Here is a 22,645-nt window from a genome sequence, read left to right on the forward strand (position 1 = left end):
TCTCCAGGCCGCGTCAGTCACTGATGACTGACAATAGACTTTGAGTCCAGGCCGCGTCAGTCATCGGTGACTGACACATTTTTCTCTCTCCAGGCCGCGTCAGTCACTGATGACGGACAATAGACTTTTTCTCCAGGCCGCGTCAGTCATCAGTGACTGACAAATTTACTCTTTCTCAGGCCGCGTCAGTCACATATGACTGACAAAGTTTAGGGGAAAACAGCGTCAGTCATCGGTGACTGACGCGGTTTTAAGAGAAAATAGCGTCAGTCATCGGTGACTGACGCGGTTTTTGGAGAAAATACTGTCAGTCATCGGTGACTGACGCGGTTTTAGGAGAAAATACTGTCAGTCATCGGTGACTGACGCGGTTTTAGGAGAAAATACTGTCAGTCATCGGTGACTGACGCGGTTTTAAGAGAAAATAGCGTCAGTCACCGATGACTGACGCGGTTTTTGGAGAAAATACTGTCAGTCACCGATGACTGACGCGGTTTAAAGAAAAATAGCGTCAGTCATCGGTGACTGACGCGGTTTTAAGAGAAAATACTGTCAGTCATCGGTGACTGACGCGGTTTTAGGAGAAAATACTGTCAGTCAACGATGACTGACGCTGTTTAAGGGGAAAATACTGTCAGTCAACGATGACTGACGCTGTTTAAGGGGAAAATACTGTCAGTCAACGATGACTGACGCTGTTTAAGGGGAAAATACTGTCAATCACCGATAACTGACGCTGTTTAAGGGGAAAATAGTGTCAATCACCGATGACTGACGTGGTTTAAGGGGAAAATACTGTCAGTCAGCGATGACTGACGCGGTTTAAGGAGAAAATAACGTCAGTCAGCGATGACTGACGCTGTTTAAGGGGAAAATAGTGTCAATCACCGATGACTGACGTGGTTTAAGGGGAAATTTGTATCAGGTACAGATGACTGACGCGGTTTAAGGGGAAATTTGTATCAGGCACAGATGACCGACGCGGTTTAAGAGGAAATCTAGCGTCAGCCATCGATGATTTTTAATTATTTCTTCATCTTTGTTAAATAAATTGCGTTTCTTTTGTATTTTTACATTGATCAATGCATAATTTCATTTCATTCTACAGATAGTACAAAAGAAAGAAGAAGAAGAGAGAGTTATAGTGGTTAACGAGAGTGAATGAAGTTTATCGTGTGAAAATTGCACATGCGAAGGATCGAATAAAGAATGAAAAAGAAAGTATTTGGAATTCCGAACCCATTTAGATCCTTTCGAAGAACAAACTATTAATTACGACACCCTAGTTCTAAATCTCACTTTGAAGTATCGTACGGCTTAAGAAAAAGAATTGTAATTGAATTCTTTTTCGGGGAAAAGATGACCCCTCATTAAGCCGAATAGCTTTTCAATTTTCCTTAGGATTTCACCTAAGTATTCTCAATATTCATTGAAATTTACTATTAGTGTAATAAAAAAGATAAATTTACAATAAGATTTTTGTCAAACTAATACAAACGTTCAAGAAGAATAAATTTTTGAAAGAAGTAGAAATTTATTTTATAAACACGTTTATATTTAATTATGAAAGAACGTAGAAAACCAGCAAAAGAAGGAAACAACGGACACTGAATTATCGATGGAACAACTTGTCGGGTACTTACCTTAATAAAGTAACTTATCGACAAGGTAACGTATTGGTAATTCATCGACAGTATCTCATCCTTACTGTATAAGCAAAGATGCAAGTTTACCTTGATTGGTGCATATTGAGGCGTTGTTGTAAAAGGGCCCAAATGAGGGCGCAAATGACGGTGCAAGTGACGGCGGGTTTTGAGTTATTCGAAGAAGGAGCACAGAACCGGCCGGCACTTGGCGCACCGACGTCGCGTCGTGCGGTATGTGCGTTTCTTCCTTCATCTTTGCTCTCTAACTTTCTTTTTCTTTTTTTTTTTTCTTTTTCTTTTCCTTTTCACAATCCTATTTCCTAGAAATAATTATTAAAAAAAAAAAAAAAAAAATGTACGATATTTACAACGTGAAATTAAACGTCGCGAGTAAAGAACGAAGGAAAAGTCAGTCGTGTGAAAGGTGATGTTGTAATAAAAAAAATTGATTTTGTTGAAAAGTGAGCTCAAATAATAAAAGGAAAAAAATAGAAAAAAATAAAGTGAAATAAAAAAGAAAGAAGTGAAATACAAAAAGATGGAAATGGTTAGAACGTAAAAAAAAAAAAAGTTACATCGATCATTGATTTGTAAAGGATCTATAAGATGAAGAAGGTCTGAGAAGAGATAAAAGGATAATCATCATCTGGTATGCACCAAGGATTGATCTTCGTAGGTTCCTCGTCGAAGGATCATGCCGTTCGTGATTCGAAAGGTGGAGCCGCGTTTCTTGTGCCGCGGTCACGTGCCATCCGGTACGGCCGCACAAGATTTACCGGTTGGTGCCGAATTGGAGGCCGTGGCGAACGGTGCCCTTACCGGTTCCCTCAAACAACTGGCCTCGCTTCTCACAACAGCCGAGGACATATTTGCCGAGCTCACACGGGAATTGACTGTGGTTGTCGAAAGGAGTGCCCAAGTCAGACGAAGACTCGACAAGGTCGAACAACGATTAACAACTGTCGACCCTAAGAAGGTTCCTGTTCGTAAGTACCCAAGTACTTCGTGTCAAACAAATTTAGTTTTTCACATTTGTTGGAGTTTAACGAATTAAATCGTCATACGAACGAACGGAAGTACGCTCGAGTTGTAGAATTGTCGATGTAATGAATCGTCGATCTGCACCGAGGTAAAACGAACATGCATAGAAATAAAAGATTATAATAAAAAAAAATATAAAAAAAGAAGGTAAGATCGTCTCGGTCGAGCGAGTTACTCGAATCTCGTGCTCGTAATTCCTTTCTCTTAGCTGTGTAAAAAGGGTAAAGTAGTAGTAGAGGAGGTGCTCTTTCGATTTCATGGACCCCGTGTCGACGTATATAGCATGGTTGGTGTTGTATCGTCTGGTAAAGCGAGAGTGAGAAAGAGAAAAAGAGAAAGGACGAAAGAGAGAGAGAGAGAGAGAGAGAGAGCAATATTACAGGGAAAACGTTTCGTGTTACCTGCCGCACCGTGGGAAACGGATCTCGTAGAGTGCCGAAAGCAAGTTTCACGAAAGATTAGGGCTTCCTTCCTTGGGATAAATCGTAACAAAGAATCCCTTGTGTTCTATATATTTACTTTTCTTCTTCTTCTCGTTTTATTTTATTTTCTTATTTCTAAATATTTTCCACGGGGGGTTGGGTGGGATGGGTGATATTTAAAAATGATAGTGTCAAAGTTTTAGTATTAAAATTGCACGCGGAATATATTTTCTATATATATACTTCCGCTATCGTGTTACTTCGCTGACTTAGCTAGGTAGATAAAGTTAATCTTGAAAAGAGGACCATAAGCGAGTTGATCACGTTTCGAGTTCGAGTATATAATATAAAACCTTTAATATATATAAGAAACAAAGAGAGCCGTATTAACTGGTTCAACCATTGGAACCCACTAACGTAGTCATTTAATCATCGTTATCATCCTACCCGATCATCACTTTTATATTCCTCTAAGTAGAAGATCCTTCTTCTTGGATCCTAAGCTACGATCTTGACCTCATTTTACATAATTATAATATGTTTTTGTTAAATAGAAAATGAACGTATTTTCTGCATGAATCCAGGAGAAGAATATACTCGTATTTTGTTTCTAATCAAATAAGTAACCCTTTTTCCATCGTGATCTAAGATAAGAGCTAGAAGAGGAGATTCTCTTCCTGAACACGAGCAACAACAGCAAAGATCCAAGTTCAACGAAGCGAAGAAACAGCACGCGTATATTCCTTCGTATATTTCGTTCGTGTATTCGTTCCGCCAAGTTTTCAAGGGTCGTATTCGAAATACGATCTACGCATGGTTGTGTGTTGTTCCTAACTTCCCATATATATGGTGTATACCACACACATGTGCACACATATTTTCTTTTTTCTTCCTCCTTTCTAATTTTCAAATAGCCAATTTGAAAAACAAAAACTTTGAAATACTTGACTTTTTGTTTGTTCGATTTAAGGTAAAACTCAAACAGAGCTAATAACAGAATAAAAAAAAAAAAATGGAAATAAATTTGAGTAAGAGGGATCATAAAAAAGTTTGAAATGCTAACAATATATATATCTAAATGATATGAACAAACACCATGGGATTTTCTGCGTTCCTTCACGGTGGATACGATGAAAGTCGAAGGGGTGTGGTAGTATAAAAAGCATTCTATGGCTTCCATCGGCAAACAGCTGAGGCTTCTTCCTCCAGTGTGGAATCCTAACCCCCCGAGGGATCGTTCTTACAGTTTTTTCTCTATTTCTTTCTCTATTTTTTTTCTTCTTCTGCATTCTTCTCTCTATCTCTTAGATTACCCACGAAACGCGTCACAACTTTAAACAGCTGATTTAGTTAACATAGGTTAATGAAACTGGTGCGCAACCTAAATTATTGAATACATTTTTCGTTAGAATTTAGAAATGAAATTTAATTGAATGGAATAAATGACGATTAAATGCATGGTTGCATATAGAAATGTATATGTATACTTGTATCTATAAAATATTATGTAATAGTATGTTGTAATTACGTATCCGTTATGTTTGCATTATATGGTTACAGAGTATATCTCATTCTATGATCGTAATACGATCGTAATCCAAGAAAGGTAGACGTATTTTGCGCAATTACAAACTACTGTCTACTACTCTATATGCCATCGTAGTAGACACAGAGTCAGTCACATAGAATGCAACGATGTCAAAGAACTCGTCTTACCGTAAAGTAAGTTACATTGCAACTTTGCTAAAGTCAATTATACAAACTCAATAATTCTTGTTTTCTTTATTTGGACACAAGCGGACATTGATTTTTTTTTCTTCTATCCTTATTTGAATTTAATAAGAATCGATTAGAATCACTCAGAGGTTGGTCAACATTATTTATGATTTTATTTATTATTTACTATTTTGCCATTGCTGCATTTGGAAATTTGAAAAGTCAGTTGACAACTGAAAGAGAACCGAACAATGCGAACAATGGAGAAAGAATCCATAAAGAAAAATGATTGAAAACGTGGATTCGTTGAATGATTTGGAAAACAACCCCACTTCTATTCTCCAAGAATTCTATGAACTTTCTATGTTCCTCTTCGTACTGTTCAGTAAAATGGAAAAGAAAATGGCAACAACACGTTAATTCTTTTGCTTCATTAGCTTCACTTAAAAGTTACCTTCTAATTAGTTGAATTATTTGGAGTTTTTTTTTTTTAACGAAAAATAACTTGGTAACTTTGTAACTTTTCAAAATGTTACCTCACATAGTTGTCCATTGAGTAATAATAATAATCTCACATGTAATGTATTATAGAATGTATTTTTACTTTTTTTAAACAGACACTTTTTATTATTTTGAAATATTAGGAAAAAAAATAATGATAATTAATTATTAGTCAATTAAAGAGATACTTTTGTTTTATTCTAAAAATGAACAAAACTTTCCTGTACACCTAATATAATTATTTTACTTTGCGTGAGTGTGTTATGTAAAATAAATGTATTTCATGGTTACATGAAAGTAATTAAAATCACGGTATTACTCATACATACATCATTACGTATATTTATAATTAAAATAAGTAACTAGGACATACCATCTTGTAGCTCGTGTTAATAAATTTTCGAAGCAGCAATTAGCATTCATCGTTCTAACAAACGATGATTAGAGTATCGTCATTAAAAGTTACCATCAAACGACGTTGTTAGAAATATCCTCGTTAGAAATTGTACAAGAAAATATTTCAAAGAAAAATTATATTTCTATCGTTACATATCGAACACACAAGCAAACACACACACACACACACACGTTAGAAAGTGTACGAGAGAGAGAGAGAGAGAAGAGAGGAACGAGAAAACGTTTTTGTTCTACCAACGTAGAGAGAAAATAGCAATGAAAAGAGATAGAGAAGAAATAAGAAGGGTCAAAGGTCCCGATAGTGGTGGAAGGGCTTGAAAGTAGTAGGAGCGTGAGTCAAGTAACGATGGTACTTAATAATGGCTTTGTAAATCGACGAGTGCAGGTGTTCAAATCGCTACGATTAATTAACTAACAACAATCAACTTTAATGTTTCTTTTTTCTTTTTGCAATTAAAAATCATTTATACGGATCATTCAAAATAAACAAGGGATTGCAAAAAAGGTTTTAAAATTGTAGTAATGTCTAAATAAATTTAAATCTTTTATTATACATCTTTATACTGTCTCTTATCCCATACCCGAGAGCCATAATCTCGTTTTACGATTATTCGGAAGCGTTTTCAGATAAGGGATTAAATCGCGAGAATGCTTGGGGCCACCGCGAAAACCGGTATCGATAGATTAACAAAAAGAGACACACGCATACATACATACATACATATATACATACATACATACATTGCGCCTACTCAATTCAGTATAATATAGCCACAAGGTTTACTATAATATACGTTGGATTAGATGAACGTTACTGGATGGTTCCATTATCCTCAGGGATATTTCCTGTACTCTTGCTATGAAGTTGATCTTCAAACTATGAACGACGTAATATTATCGATAATCTTATTTATTTATTATTATTATTAAATATAAAAATAGGCTAACCCTTTAATACAATATTTCATCGACATGTAAAAAATAGGAAACGTGTAAAAAACTATGAATCTTAAAGTGTGGTTTAGAGACGAGCAGATGCGACTGAACCAACCAACCAACCAACCAACCAACCAACCAACCAACCAACCAACCAACGAACCAACGAAAGCAACCGCAATGATGCGTGCCACCATATGCCTGCCATTACGGAAAATACGCACCTTCTTTGGGGTATTTTACCTACGTGAAAATTCTCGGAAACAATCTGCCGTGTGTTTTAGAAATTTAAAGAACAAAACAATTCAAACGTCAAATATATTTAACACAATAAATTTAATTATAAACAACTTGTTTAAAAGAAAGAGAAAAGTCGTCCTCTAAGTTAAAGTGAAAAAAAAGAATGCTTGTTCGTTGGGAGCACGTGCCAGCATGTTGGATCGTCTAAAATTAAGCCTCTCTCTCTCTCTCTCTCTCTCTCTTTCTTTCTCTTTTCTATGCAGTGGGGTGGGGTGTGAGGTTTGGGGGGGGGTTCCCTCAACCCTCGATCTTTTTCTACCGGCACTTCTGTCGAACCAGCTGGCAACCGGAAGTAAGTGCAAGAAGGAACTCGAACTATAAGAAGAAGAGAAAAAGAGAAAGAAAGAATATAAAGAAAAGGTATATACAAGAAGGGAGGGAGGGAGGGAGGGGATGAAAACGTTCGAAGGGAGGGTTTTAGATATTGCCGAGGACCGTTACGACACCCGATGTGTGCCCTACTTTTATTTCTACCCCGTCATCCTAATTATTATCCTTTCTTTATTATTATTATTTTTTTTGTTCATTCTTTTATCTTTGATCTTTTTCTGACTTATGAAAAATGATTCTAAAGTACACCTCGATTAAAATAAATTTTTACTTTCGTATGAGTACGATAAGCAACAGTACAAGCCCGCATGCGAGTTACACGTTTGTACATGCATATAAGATACGACGTTAGTACGTGGATTCGAGTTTATCAGGTGTGTTTTACTCGACCAACGGACTGAGAGAGCACCTGCCGTGGTAGCACAGGTATACGTAACAGGAAGGAAACGACAGGAAAGAGAGAGTAAGAGAGAAAGTCAACGTACCGCAGTTGGTATCGCACGAGTTAGCGGTCTCTATTCCGATTTCTTTCAACCCTAAACACCAACGATTACTTTTCCAAAGATAAATATTTTTTTCCGATACTTTAAACCACGATTTTTCTACATGGCACTAACGTGGTATCACCGGACACGGCAATAAAATTGATTTTTGGTTGAGCGCCACATGAATTCTTAAGGAAAAATACTTGAGTGTCAGTCACTTGTCTTCTAGACACGCGAATGCGTTATCTTTTATCTATGATATTATTATATCTTGAGATAACGTATAAACGAGTAACTGGTTCTTTTCGTGGAGGAGTTCTAGAACGAGTTTAAAAAGCTAAGAAATCAATTAGATTTTATTAGACATTTTGATTACTTTTCGAAGACAAGTCGAGAACGTTTAACTAAAATAGCATAAGCGAACGAGTTCTCTTCGAATGGATGGTTGTTGAACGGACGGTTGGACACGATCGTCGTACCTAGCAGCAGACACAACGGTGTGGAGGGTGATGAACACGAAGGGTAGTTCGTTGGCTCGTAGGGGAGATGAGAGGGGGAGAGGTAGGCCAGGTTTGATCACGCGACGACGACCACGACGACTGACTGCTCCAAGGTTATTGACATCTTCCTGTACTTTCTATGCTATACCTTCTTCTATGTATTATTCTTTCTCTTATGTAATATATAATATGTATATGTATGTATGTGTGTGTATTATCTGCTCCTATACTGAATATTTTATATGAATATACTAGGAGACTAAAAAAAATTGTGTATTTCATTTCTCCTTCGATGTTTCTAAGAGAAACGAGACAAATTGTAGCATCCTCAAGCTCGTAGTATCCCATCTCAGATTTGTGTGAGAAAAAAACATAGGAAAGGGAAGAGACAACGATGATGGTACCTACCCACTGAGACCCTCACCAATTACTTCTGCTACTAATTGCTAATTTGTGGGGTTCTTTCATTCTTTGACTTACGCATCTTGTGTGATAAGATATATCACTTTGGTATCATACTAATTGGCTACTGGCTATTTATTTTTTGTTATCAATATTTATAAATAAATTCGAATCATTAGAAAGAACAACAAAATATTCCTATATTTATAGTGATCATTGATTTTATAATATACCGAATAAAGGAATAGAAATGATACTAATTGGACCACTATAACAACTCTCTTTTTTTTCCCTTTCTTTCTTTCTTTCTATGGAATGGTAGAGAAGGGTCAGTTTGAATTGAATTGAAAAGGTTCGATTTGGATAGTTATTCTCGACGGGGCTGAACAAACGGCCATAAAGGGAATACCCATTGTCCATTGCTACGACGAAAGGAGACTTTAATGCATCGTAAATGAAGTGTGTATTCTTTTGGTAACTGACAATAATGAGTTTATTTCTCAGACCATCCCACACGACTATGAAAACTTTCAACAATGGATAATGCGTAACCACAGATAATTATCACACGTGTTGACCCACATTTGCAATCGTTTTTACAATGTCTCGTTAATTTACACTTGACTCTGCTTCGCACATATTTTTAAGAAAAATACTGAAAGATTTAGTTGGCACAATATCGAAATTTTTCGAAAGCAGACACGAAGAATAAAATTTAGTATTCCAGTATTGAAGTAGGTACCTCCTTTTTACCACCATCACCATCATCATTTTATTCGAATGCTGCTGCAAATACGAGTTTGATCAACCGATAGAAAGTCTTGGCTCACACAGTCAGAAAACATGGAAGAAGAAACTCTAGCTAGAAAGGATACGTGAGTGAAATTTCGTTCGGTGAACCGGTTAACCTCCCCGCAAACCCAACACAGGGTCACACACGAAGAGAAGGGCATAGACCACTTCCTAACTCTCTAGGGACGACGAGCACAAACCCTGCTGCTGCACTGGCTGCACACTCTCGACCCTTTCTCGTCGATCCATGTCTCTCTCGTTTCGAAACTCATCCGACCATAACTCTTTACTTTTCGAAACTAATGCACCACCACTCAATCGTTGCAACATGTTCGGATTATCCCTGTCGATCGTATTTCCAAATTGCTAGTGCAAAGTGTCGCGTGCGTTGTATTGGTTGGCACTTCATTAATTAAGGCTTTTGTGAATGAACCTCTTTATGGTGTTTCCATGTTTTATTGTTATACACTGAATGCGGCGAATGCTTTGATCTTCTCCTCCTTTAGTTACACTTCTTCTATTATATAGAAAAACAATAGTCAAATCATAATCGTTGTAAAATACCACCTTGTGTAATATTAATAAACATACCGGAGTTGCATTAAAATTGCAATGTAATCGTGCGTAAATTACGTGGTAAACTGCGAATGGCGCTCGAACGAAGGGTAGAATAAAAGACAGAATAGAAGGGCAAGAGGGTGTTTAAAAAAAAAAAAAAAACTCTTATGACTATAGACGACGATAGACTATTGACTGCATAAAGGCGAGTTCGCAATTCACCCTTGGCGGATGTTCGATCGTGCATCCTACGAAATAAAAGAGAACTTTATTATCCAAACGTTTGTCCTCTCTACGCCCGGATATGCGTGTTATGCGAACACAGATATACATAGTATGAGCTTGCATGTATACCACTTGAGCCCTTGATAATACAATGATATATTCAGGTAGCAAAAAAAGAGAGAGAGAGAGAGAGAGAGAACTGAACAGATGTTGGATACTTCGTCTTTGAAGACCCTGGACATGTGAGGTGAACGTTAAGCTGAGGGGAAGCGGCAGACTCTTTTATTGTTCAACAAAAATGTTGCGGCTTGCGGAAGGTATAAGCTTCAATGATGAAAGACCTCTAAATTGGATATGAATGGATAGAATATTTTTTTTTAATAATATAACTAACTTTTACTTTTCGTATCGTTCGTAAAAGTTTACGTCAAAACATTGCACTGTGAAAAATGTACCTCGAAATTATTTCATTGTACAGGTCGGTTATAAATTCGATCATTTTTCTATATGCTATATATATATATGTATATATACATCAGCACGTAGGTTTGGAATAATTTTCAACGTGCTACTAAGTTGCCGTCCGAAACGATTACACGCGCTATTAGTTCGATACTATCTGACATAGGGTGAATATGTATATATATATATATATATATGCACATAGGTATAAATGTATATAAGCTTATAAATGTATACGTGGGCGCGTGCTGTTCCAACTAAAACCCCTCTAGGCTAATATAATATATCTCTTTCTCTTTCTATCTTTCATTGCGAAAATCCGACCATAGTTGTCTTCCTATTTTCGAAAACAAACTAAACTAACACCCCATGAGTTTAGATTTATAAATCAGGATTTTCTTGGTAGAGAAAATGAAATAGAAAATGGGAGGGATTATAATATGAGGATTTATATTAAGGTTTCTAAGAGGATCAAATTTAATCGGACTAATTCTAATTTTAATGCCAAACCCTTCCTTATATTCTTTTAAAATATCTTTCTATTTGATTTTTTATCTAACATGACACCAGCTTGATAATACGTGAGATTGTAAAATAGTTAGGAGACGTTTTAATGTTAGAAATCAACCAAGTTAAAAATAGATCGATACGAGAAGTGTTTGTATTGGTGTGTTCTTCATTCTGTAGTAGAACCATTCGGGTTCCACCAAAATACGATCTGGATGATATCCAGATGGTGGGTTTTGTATCCTAAAAGAAATTTCTTAATGGAAAGTATTAGATCAAAATCATATATATTGTATTCGTCACTTATGTGTTACTCCCTATGAAACACAAACCTCTTACAATCTAACTTTAATAATATTAGTAATAGTAATAGTAGCAGTGATGATAGTAATAGTCACGAGTCACGAGTTGAGAATACGTTCTCTTACCGATCCAGTAACATGGTGTGCATGCTCTGCTACTTATCTTCAAGTGCATTAGCATACATCCTGGTTGAGTGCTATTGAAATCATAATTACACGTCATTCGAAGAAACGTTTAACTGTTCTTACGAAATTTAACTACAGATAAGATGAGATTATTATTGTAAAATTAACCAACAAAAAAATTGAACGGGAATATTTTGCATGTGTGTGTGTGTTATCGGTGAAACGTTACAAGTAAACAAGTAAAATTATTCCAGTACGTGTGGCAGATTAAATTTGGTAGATAGGTTTTACTAATGGTGGACACGTGGGCGTTTAGAGATCTTTCATCGTCCATTACTTTCTTCCTATCCCTCGAAGGGTTTCGCGAGAATCGTTAGTGTCCTACAAAGAGACTAAAGACACCCTTATTTTTCTTTTTTTTTTTTTAGACCAATTGCTATAACCATTTTTATTTAAATAAGTTTAACACACGCTCATTTTCAAGGAAGACCCCGTCAGGCCACAGGCTTTACTTTGTATTGTAAAAAAAAAAGTTGAACGTGTCAGTCATCAATGACTGACGTGTTAAATAAGTTTTCTGAATAATATTTTGATAATTATTAAGCCAATTAAATTGATTAGTGATTCAAAGTAATATAGAATAGATTGGATTTTGTTAGTTGATCCTTATTCACCATTTTCTTTTGTCTTTCTCCATTTTATCGATCCCAACGATCGAGCTCATATTTCTACGCGTAGGAAGAAGCTCTTCGACGACGGGGCTGCTGGCTTCCCTTTCCGGGATCGAAGTGCACCTAACTACTACTACTACTGCACAAAGTTCTTTAGTTTGCCTTCGTATTATTGCATTTCTCTCACAAGCAATGAGCGACCGATAATATAAAACAACTATGGATCTTTAAAATACATTTTCTCTACGATCATTCAAATCCCATACATATGTCTTTTTTAATTAATAATAAATAATGAACTATGTGTGTTTTTTAAAGCATGTCATTTTAATTAACAAAAATTCGCAAATAATTTATCCACGGAGTGACGAATTTAGAAGATAAATTGTTCATGCAATCGTACGTTGTTTCGTTAGAAGAAAACTCACGAATGCATAGATGCAATCATGCAATGATTGCGTGCATACGCAAAGACATATCCGAGTCAGTAGAGACACGAGCGTGAATTACGATGAAAGATAAAGTCACGAGATGTCTGGAAGATGCATTCCATCCTATGGATTTTATGAATGCCAATGAATGCATAGGATGTATACAAACATTCATAGATAGACAGCAGACTGATACTTGACTATGAGAACAACATAAAAACATAAAAACGCACAGATATAGACACACACACATGTATATAGAAACAGATACATGGGATAATATAGCTTGAGAAAAAGGATTAAATACTTTCAAGGAATGACTAATCGATTAGTTCCTCTTTTTATTGGTCAAATGAAACGAGAAAGAAGAAAATGACTCGTTAAAGAGAGGAAAATAATTCTTGAGAAGTACTAAGTCTCTTTCTCTCGTCGTTGATGTTAGAACGAACCGATATAAACCGGATACACGTCACGTCACGATGTGACTAGCTACAAAGAACGCGAACTACTAGAAGAGATGCCTTTTTCTCCTGATCGGGTTCAATAGCGGGTTCAGTAGCCTGTTCACTGTCGCCTGTTCACCAAGGATTGTAACAAAACCTAACAAAGTCATTGATCCTAACGAGAAACTAGGAATTAAATAGTTTCCAACTATTCCATATAGACTAACATAAGATTAAAGGAACTTTAATTTTATTATATTTGAAAAAAATGGGACCCCCAAACAAACAAGTTGGCAAGAAGTTAAAAATAGTGATGGTAATTATATTATTAAATAAAGCTCATTCAAATTATGAAAATTTTATTATCAAAACTTAGAGAATTTTCCTGTAGATCTAATAGCCTAGCTAACTGGATAGATAGAAGAAAACTTGCATATCCTTTTAATTTCCTTTTGCATGATCCTTACTTTTGTACACCTATAGGTATATATTTTTTTTTTATTTTTTCATTGACTATATTGCAAGTACTACTTTGAACTTTTCCTTTCCCTTTTTTGGACCACAGAAGAGTTCGCGGTTTACGTTTGAAATCGTCCCTTCTCTTGCAACACATTGGAAGAGAGATATATACGTGGCATCAAAGGTCTATAGCCAGGATGCATTTTATGAGCTTTGAAACGCATACGATAAAACGACATCCGGATGTCGTTGCGGAGCATTGTCTATTTTCGTAGTAAAAACACAACATTTCTAGTGAAGTATAGAAAGAGTGTCGAGCAACACACGATGTTAGACACACTCATCTCTTTTTCACGCTTTTCAACATTTACGACAAACCTTCTATCTTCTATTTTATTCTTCTTTACGTAGGAAGAAGTAGAAGAAGAAAAATAAAAATACAAACTAAAGAAAATAAAAAAGAGAAGGATTTAGAAGTGTGTCCCAGCCGGTGCGAAAGGGTTAAATAGAAGATCATTCTAATGATCTATCATAGATCAGATTAATTTGTTATCTTAATTAAACAAGTATCAGATATTTGAAAACGTTAAACTAAAATAAGATGGTATTGATAATGAAATGAGATTTGCTTTTACGTACACACTTACATACTTCATCCTGTATCAATGTAATATATATATTTATACTCGTAGTTGGGTTTTTATTAGTATCGTGCTTTTAAAACCACGACAACATAATTCGCGCTCGTAGCTACTATTAAACGGACAGTCGAGAAGTTTTCCTTAACGAGACAACGTGTACATAAGGATAGATATATTACCAACATACGTGTATGTATGCATAGGATATAAAAGCAAATTATCTAAGACGGTAACGTCACGTTCAGGTACCCTACTCCCTCGTACACGAGATTTTGCTATGAACGAACAACCAAACTATATAAGTAAATAAGTACATGTTCCTTAAGAGTGTATATGTGTGTATATGTGTATGCGCACGCGCCCGTGCGAACGCGTGAAAGCAGAGTTCATCGTCGTTGACCCCGTGAAAAGTTCGCACGATTAGTTCCACAACAGGCGTAGACAAATTCGTTTAAGGATTCGTTGAAATCTTTAAATATATGTGTATATGTATGTATGTTAGGATGCTTTGACCACGTGTTACAAGTGGATTTGTTATAAAAAAAAAAACATTAATTCATTTAATATAATTCTAAACTATTTAATAAATTATAACAACACACTAAATAATAATTGAAAAAATATACGAATAGTTAGAATCGGTTATATCAAAGAGTTTCATCAATCCAAATTATGAGGTTAATAATAAAAAAAAAAAAAAAAAAATGTTAAAATTATTACGAAAGAATATATATAATAAAAAAAGTGAAGGCAGTTTTCTTATAAATGCCAACCGTATATGGATTCTCCATCGTACACAACATTCTCACAGTACTTATAGACGAGTATGTATATATATATATATATAAAATGAGAAAGGACGATAAAGAAAAAGGACAACTAGCAAGGAAAGGACATCGAAGAAGTCCCCTTTCAAGTACGATTTAAGTTCTAACGTTCCGTATAAACGTTTATCGACTTTACGCAATGAATTATCCTTATTTTTTTTTTTATTTCTCATCAATTTTCTGCATTACTGAACTCGATGACTTTTTAACGATCAAACAAACCTACCTTTTTATACTTTGACAATTTTTTTTGTTATCTCTAAAATAAAAAGAAAAAGGAAAAGAAGAAGAAAATATGTATTATTGAATAATATTAAACTATTGCAATATGTATTTGGTTCATCCTAGTATTGAAACCATAAAAGGGTACTATATATATATACCTATGTCATGAACACCTTTAACGATCTTGCACCAAATTATTAGCGACAGGTATTAACTTTGCATAATAATAATAATCGATATTACACTGATTAACTAATTATAATAATTATTTGATTTGATTTTATTTTATGTTTGTATTAAAAAAATAGTTGAGTGTCAGTCATCAGTGGCCGACACAACCTAAATGAAAAGTCTAGTATCAGTCACCAATGACTGGCGTGGTGCTCAACGTGTTAACAACGCAAAATGAAGGTAAAGAAAAAAGAGAGATCGGAGTAAAAAATAAAAAAAAACTGGCCCTTCTTGTTCCCCTTCCCATGATCTAGATCTTACTTATGATTTTGATGTGCCCAATAGATAACAATGAAACGTGAAACGATGCGTTCGACTCTGTACGCCCGTAAACATCGCATCTGCCATCCGGTTTTATCTTTCTACGCTCCTTTTAATCCGATCTCCCCATAACCTATCTCTTTCTATCTTGCTCAGAGTGTTCAAGGGTGGCAAGCAGACAGTGCAAGAGAGACCCTTTCTACGTAGCCATGGATGGTCAGCTGCCACTTCTCTCTCTCTCCCTCGTTCCATCTCTTTGGTCCATCGCATGCAAAATCGTTGTGCACGTTATGGTCGTTTGAAAAAAGAAATAAAAAAAAGGGTTGAAGTACTTCGTCGGGGGTCGTTCGTTCGTTCGTTCCCTTCTTCTTGTTCACGTTAATTACGTTGCACCGCGTTCCTCATACTCCTAACAACCATGTCCAGCCTACGCATCTCTCTTTTTTTTTGTCCATTTACCGATAATTTCTTTTCAATTGTCAAGTTAACTTTCAAAAAAAAAAAAAGAAAAATGGAATAAAAATATTGGCAGTATTTTTGTTAGTCACTGTACTTAGTATACACAGTACAGGGAAGGAAAACAGAGCGGAGTGGGCAAACGATGATGGTGGTGACCACTTTGCTTCTTGTGGCAAGCAACCAACCGGTGGTTCGACTACCACTACCGATCTGTCTGCTGTTTGCGATAGCATAGGTAGAAAAGATCCTACGAATAAGGGAATAGCGGCTTGCGAGACAAGTGCTTGCTTGGTGAACGGACAAGCTCGGTCATCCCTCTGACCGGTGAACCTGAGTTCGGTGACCTTGGAATGGTTACCAACGAGAAGACCAAGTCAAAGAAGAAGAAGAAATACAGACATATATCTATAAGACAAGTTTCTTTAAGTGGAAAAGAAAAGGAAATCTTTTCTTCGTGATTTTTACTAATTATCTTAAACAAATACGTACACATATGTATATTCATCTCTTGGTGAGAATAACGTCGACACTTTCTAACGGGGCAAAGGATACTAACTAGTGACTCTTCAAACAACCATTTATTTTCAAAATGTCCTAAGTTTAATCATAGTTCATTATACTAATTGGGATGATAAATCCTTGACACCCTTAAAAACCCAAAAACATTATTTCTACTGTGTGTCATCCTGTTATCTACAATTTTAAATTACGTGTGAATGAGAATGAGAGAAAGTTTTCTATTTACAATTAATTTAAACAAAAATAAGAACGTAGAGAGATTTTGTTGTCCCTTTCAATTTCGCATTAATCTCTGAAATCTTAGATTTAAACAATATAATCGTTCCGAGTAAACATTAAAAAAATAAGTAGATGAAAGTATAAGAGAAGGTAACGGTGTATTTCGAAAGGTATACCTGAAAGAAGAATGGTGGCATACGTGCTCCAGCATATTCGAAATTCATTTTATTAGGAAGAAAGAGAAAGAGTTAGGTACCGTTTCGTCCGTGCTTAGAGATTGCGGGCTGGGATGAAAGAAGAGAAAGAGTAACAAGAGATGGTCTCTCGGATAATATTTCGATGATCCCACTTCTACCGGATGTGTCCTCGAAACTTTCCAAACTTGTCAAAATTTCACTTAACACACTTAAGTGTATATGATAATTAAAAATACTAACAAATCTTAATCGTATTATTGAATTTATATATGGAAACTAGGGGTGCCCTGCCACGCGTTGCTTTGTTAATAAACAAATAATTCGCAATAAATTGAGATGTAAACTATCCTATCTTTCAAGTTGGATAAAACAGCACACAGTGTGGAAAATTTGATTAAAATCGGTTCTGTAGTTTAGGAGTCCATTGCGGACAAACGTGACACGTAATTTATATATATTAAGAAGATGAGTGTTTTATCTATCATCTGTTAGATAAAGGATACTTAAAACGATTGATGGATGTATGTAAGTGTTATCTTAAAATTCGTTCTCGATTTCTCGTAGACGAGAGTGTGAGAGAGAGAGAGAGAGAGAGAGAGAGAGAGAAATGAATCAAACGTGTCAAAAGAGAATGAAAGATAGAAAGCATGATCCATTTGTTTATATCATATACCTACTCTGGACAGTATAGTCTTGCTTTGCATGCAGTTTAAATTCACTCTCGTTTTCTCGATACAAGTCACACTGGTTTCTGATATCTCGTTTTGCATAGTTGCAACTTGAACTCTGACGCGTTGTTTGTTTTTTTTTAATTTTTTTTTTTTATTTTATTCCTTTCTTTTCCTTATCTAAACGTGCATACACATAATATATAATATGTACATAAGTAAGTCTTATTTCTAAATGTAAAAATATGCTACATATTCTGTAAAATATAAGAAATATAAAAGAAATATAAGAAAGATAAGAATACTTACTACTACTACTACTAAACTACTAAATTATTATTAATTATTACTACAATTTTTTTCAATTATTTCGAGAGATTTCAATGCGTGTAAGAATAAAACATGGTGTGACATCGATTTATCTTTCTCAACCACCTCGTTAAAATATTTTCTTCTTCTTGGTTATTCACATTTGATACAACTTAAAGAAAAAATACGTTTGTAAGTATAATTTGAAAGATTCTTTTTTTTGGGAATGTTTAAATCGTGCGATTTAGTTCGTTACGATCGCGGCCATCTTTAAGAAGAAGGATAATGGTTAAAGAGGAAAGGTGCATAAGTAACGAGCTATTGTTTCCTATACCCAAGTACCTTCGCTCTCGTTTGAAGTTTCCAAAGACAAAGGGCATTTTGTTTTTTCTTCTTCTTCTTCTTCTTCTTCTTCTTCCTCTTCCTCTTCCTTTTTATTCTTAAAAGTCACGTCTTTGGTTTTTATGGGTATTACGTAGGTGGATGGTAATCGTGATTTAATTCTCTATCGTAATCCAAATCGATGTAAAAATCTACAACAAAATGTAATCGTGTAAAGAATTACACGAAATGATAACACAAAATTGATAACAGTCTGATATGATTAGAAGACATTTTTGATCATCCGAAACAAATATGAATGAAAGAAAAATATTGTGAAGAGATCTAACGCCGTATAACGCCGAGCAATTTCGAGAATCGATTTGCGAGAAGACGACGAGAGGTCTGAAGCTCTGAGAAGAATTCTTATGGTCGGAACCCTTCCAGGAGTAAAAGGAGGTGGGCGAACCAGTTCCCTTTGGAACTCTCCGGCCGAAGACCTCGATACCAAAGCAGTAAACCATAAGCGGTTAGAGAGAGACAGAGAGACAGGAGAGATAGCTCATGTACACCCGAACGTTTGTATCAACTCACGCGAATACTGAATTGCATGGCATGAGGTATTGTAACAACAGCAACAGCAACAGCAACAGCAACAGCAACAGCAACAGTAACAGTAACAGTGCCAACAGCAGCACGCATGTCCGGTAGGCACGTCATTTCTTCTTTTCATATCCATCATCCTTTTATTATCCTTGTAAACGCGTGCATTGATCTTACACGTCTCCAAAATATAATGCAACACATTTATTATACTGTAATATTATAAAATACGACTTTTCGTTCCGTTTATATAAAATATCTTGAACGTTTTCTAATCCTTTTTTTAGTAGGAATCTATCATAGGATTTATTCGTAAAATGTCTCAAGTTCAATGCACTGTACATACCTTCGATATAGCATTTCGATATACTTCGATAGGGCTTATCGAACGATTTGTGAGATATCGTTGTTTTAAGAGCGATAAAGTTTTTTTTTTTATTTTTATTACAAAAATAAAGAGAGAAAGAACAAGGTTTTATAGTCTAACATCGTTGGGAACAGCCATATTAGGTTGGCTAGAAATCGTGATCGAAATTCGAGCTTTTACGATCATAAAGCTTCGAGATTCTTCTTTTTTCTTTTACCTGTATAAATTATATATAATATATAATATTATATATAATATAAATTACTAAATATAATAATAATTATATTATTTATATGGTGTAAAAAACATTAATTATCAATTATTGTAAATACCATTACAATATCATATCAGTAACTTAATATTATTATATTTTTTAAATATGTCTGCCAGTCAGTGGGTTAATTTTTGTTTCATAGAAATAATTGAAAAGAAAAAATTGGAATATAAATTTTCCAATAAATGATTAATCATTCATTATTAATATGAAAAGAAGTTCGATCTCGAAAATTGATATCTTTGAAGTCCTTAAATATGCGAATATTTGAATCACACCGTAATAAATGATCGACGACGATCTTTCGCGGTTAGGGTTAGCGAATATAACGATCGTGGGTTTAATTTTTGGAATGTGCAGTGGCGTAATTTTTCACGATAAACCATGCCCTATGGGGATAGGCTCGCGAAATAAGTGACCGGACGGGCGCCTGTTTTTTATGCAAATTGCATACACGGCCAGCTGTCGGCAAAGCAAGAAAAATTGCACCTCGTTCCAACCTCCCAACTCCCCCTTTCCCGTTTATATTCTCGCGTTTGCCAACCAACCAAGGAAAATACAGTTTTTGGCTGCCTTCCAGCCTAAGGATATTTCGCTGCGTCGTTCATTCATTCATTTATTTATTTATTTTTTTTTTTTATTTCTCCTCTACCTATAGCGATTTAACTTGCGTAAGAAACCTAAAACCCTCGAAAAAGAACAAATGATTATAATTAATACTTCTTTCTATTGAAATTATAAATTTCCGATTGTCGTTCGAAAGAAGTTGGATATCGAAGGAATTTCACTTCGATGAAGAATTTTCTTCGTGTAGAAAATAAAAATAAAAATAAAAAAAGATGTAATACAACAACCCAGAAAGAAAAGAATACCCTGGAGCCAATTCAGAAGAACCGTAAAAGCTTGCGGACTCCTCTCATTCTGCTCCTCTGAAGTTCGAGGAAAACGTGGGATACTTTAACGACCAACTTTGCTAGAGAAAAAAAGAAAGAAAGAAAGAAATAGTAGAAGGAGATAGGCATATCTTTTAAAAGCCAAGTCAGTGGTGTGTCTGGTAACACAGGAGAATAAAAAAAAAAAAAAACTGTTACGATAATCGTATTATACCTCTTCGTGACCAACGAAGAAGATCCCACGTTTCCATTTAACGATTATTATACCATTACAATTGTTAACGCATATGTGTGTGTGTGTGTGTGTGTGTGTGTTAACACGTTAGATACGCCTGTATACATAGGGGTAGCATTTTTATATACATATATACATCTTTTACAGTCAATTGTTAACCTTATCCAGAATAACTTTCTTTATTATCGCTATAATAACTGGCACAATCAATTTTCAATGAGAGAAAGAGCAATTGGATTTGAATTATTATGTGAGTGTAAAACTCGCGAAACCAATTTCCATCCCCCCATTATTTTTATTTGGTTTTTTTTTAAGTACTTTTATGGTAGAATATTGAATCATTTTGGAGACTTTGTAACTGTTGAGGAAATGCCATCATTAATGGCACTACTTTACGGTATTACGTAGAGGTAACATTTCTTTACGCACGCTTTGAATAATGGAATAAGAGAAAGAGATAGATTGAAGGATTGGCATTTGTCCAATGGCTAAAATACTACAACCAATTTAAGGGAGAAGAAAATAAAAGAAAATAACAGAAGATAAAGAAGAAGAAAAAAAAGTTGGATGGAAAAAGCTGGTAATCCTTTACGTCCTCCCGACACTGGACCAATTCCAAATCGTTCCGACATTTCGAAGAAACGATTTTTATCGTGAATTTGAAGAAAATCGAAGAAAATCACTAAAGTGCCTAGTTACTTGTCGTATCTAGTAAGATTTCTAACTAGTTACAATGCCTACCTTCAGGATATAATATATCGTGTGTACTAAAATATATCACAGCAAGATGTTGGGGTGTGGTTCTCAACGAGATGAGATTGAACAAGAAAAAATGTTAGAACGTAAATGGGGGGATCCCCCCTGTTAAATTCGTCAACTAAAATGAATGAACGAATGAACCAACCAATTATCCTATTGACGTTAATTTCGAATGAATTTTACTGTCGTTAAATTGTTCCTAATTGTAGATACATAGGTGAATGAGAGAATGAAATTGAAATGAAAAAAATTCGTAAAATGATATTTTCATTCGTAAGGGAAGATTTTCGCGCCTGCATTGCTTCTATTATACCGGCATCATAAATTTCTTTCACGAAGACAACCTCCGGGCCTCCGCATTTACGCATCATCCTCCTCCTCCTCCTCCTCCTCCTCCTCCTTTTAACCTTCTCGAAGGAAACGCATAAACGAAGCCTTGAACTAACTCATTCCTTTGCTTCGAGTACTTCGAGATCTCTACGAGAGTTTCTCTCTTATCCAAGGAAGGAAGAGAAAGAGAGAAAGAGAGAAAGAGAAAGAGAGAGAGCCCACCAACGTCGTTTTACGCGGAAACGATCAAAGAAATTGTCGATTTTTTTTTCAACGAGACGAATGAGGAAGATGAAGAATCAACAATTACCAATAACAACTTTTTACTACTTTCTCTTTTGAAAAGAAAAGAAAAGAAAAGAAAAGAAAAGAAAGAAAGAAAAAAACAAAGTATGATAATAATTGAGCAAAGAATTTATCGATCGTAAACTTCGTGTGTGAATATAAATATGTGAAGATTATTTTATTGAAAAATTGTCAAAGATTAATTAGACATTTTTAATGAAAATATCTATAAGGAATGTTGCAATTTTGAACGGTAGAATTTTATCTACTTAGAATAAAAAAATGTTGATTATATTTTTTTGTTCTAAACGACGACGAGCTTTAACACACACTTGTGAGAAAAGGTAGCG

The 22,645-nt window shown here is 35.2% G+C and overlaps 1 protein-coding gene and 1 long non-coding RNA gene across 3 annotated transcripts in view; one reads left to right on the forward strand and one right to left on the reverse strand.

The window, feature by feature from the left end:
* The first annotated feature begins 1,817 nt into the window (after positions 1-1,817).
* gukh (NHS actin remodeling regulator GUK-holder) overlaps positions 1,818-22,645 on the forward strand; it is a 52,697-nt gene continuing 31,869 nt past the window's right edge. For both annotated transcript variants that reach the window (XM_015332226.2, XM_089171442.1), the window contains exon 1: positions 1,818-2,632. In XM_015332226.2, coding sequence (XP_015187712.2) covers positions 2,341-2,632 — 292 coding nt within the window. In that variant the 5' untranslated portion in view covers positions 1,818-2,340. The remainder of the gene's footprint in view (positions 2,633-22,645) is intronic.
* The window catches only part of LOC149032854 (uncharacterized), a 33,290-nt gene continuing 28,577 nt past the window's right edge, over positions 17,933-22,645 (reverse strand). The window contains exons 2-3 of the long non-coding RNA XR_016176192.1: positions 18,571-18,761; positions 17,933-18,400 (exon numbers count right to left, since the gene is read on the reverse strand). This is a non-coding gene — a long non-coding RNA (uncharacterized LOC149032854). The remainder of the gene's footprint in view (positions 18,401-18,570; positions 18,762-22,645) is intronic.

Source organism: Polistes dominula, unplaced genomic scaffold (genome assembly GCF_049000335.1).
Source record: "Polistes dominula isolate Pdom_NZ unplaced genomic scaffold, Pdom_raw_medaka contig_26, whole genome shotgun sequence".
NCBI lineage: Eukaryota > Metazoa > Arthropoda > Insecta > Hymenoptera > Vespidae > Polistes > Polistes dominula.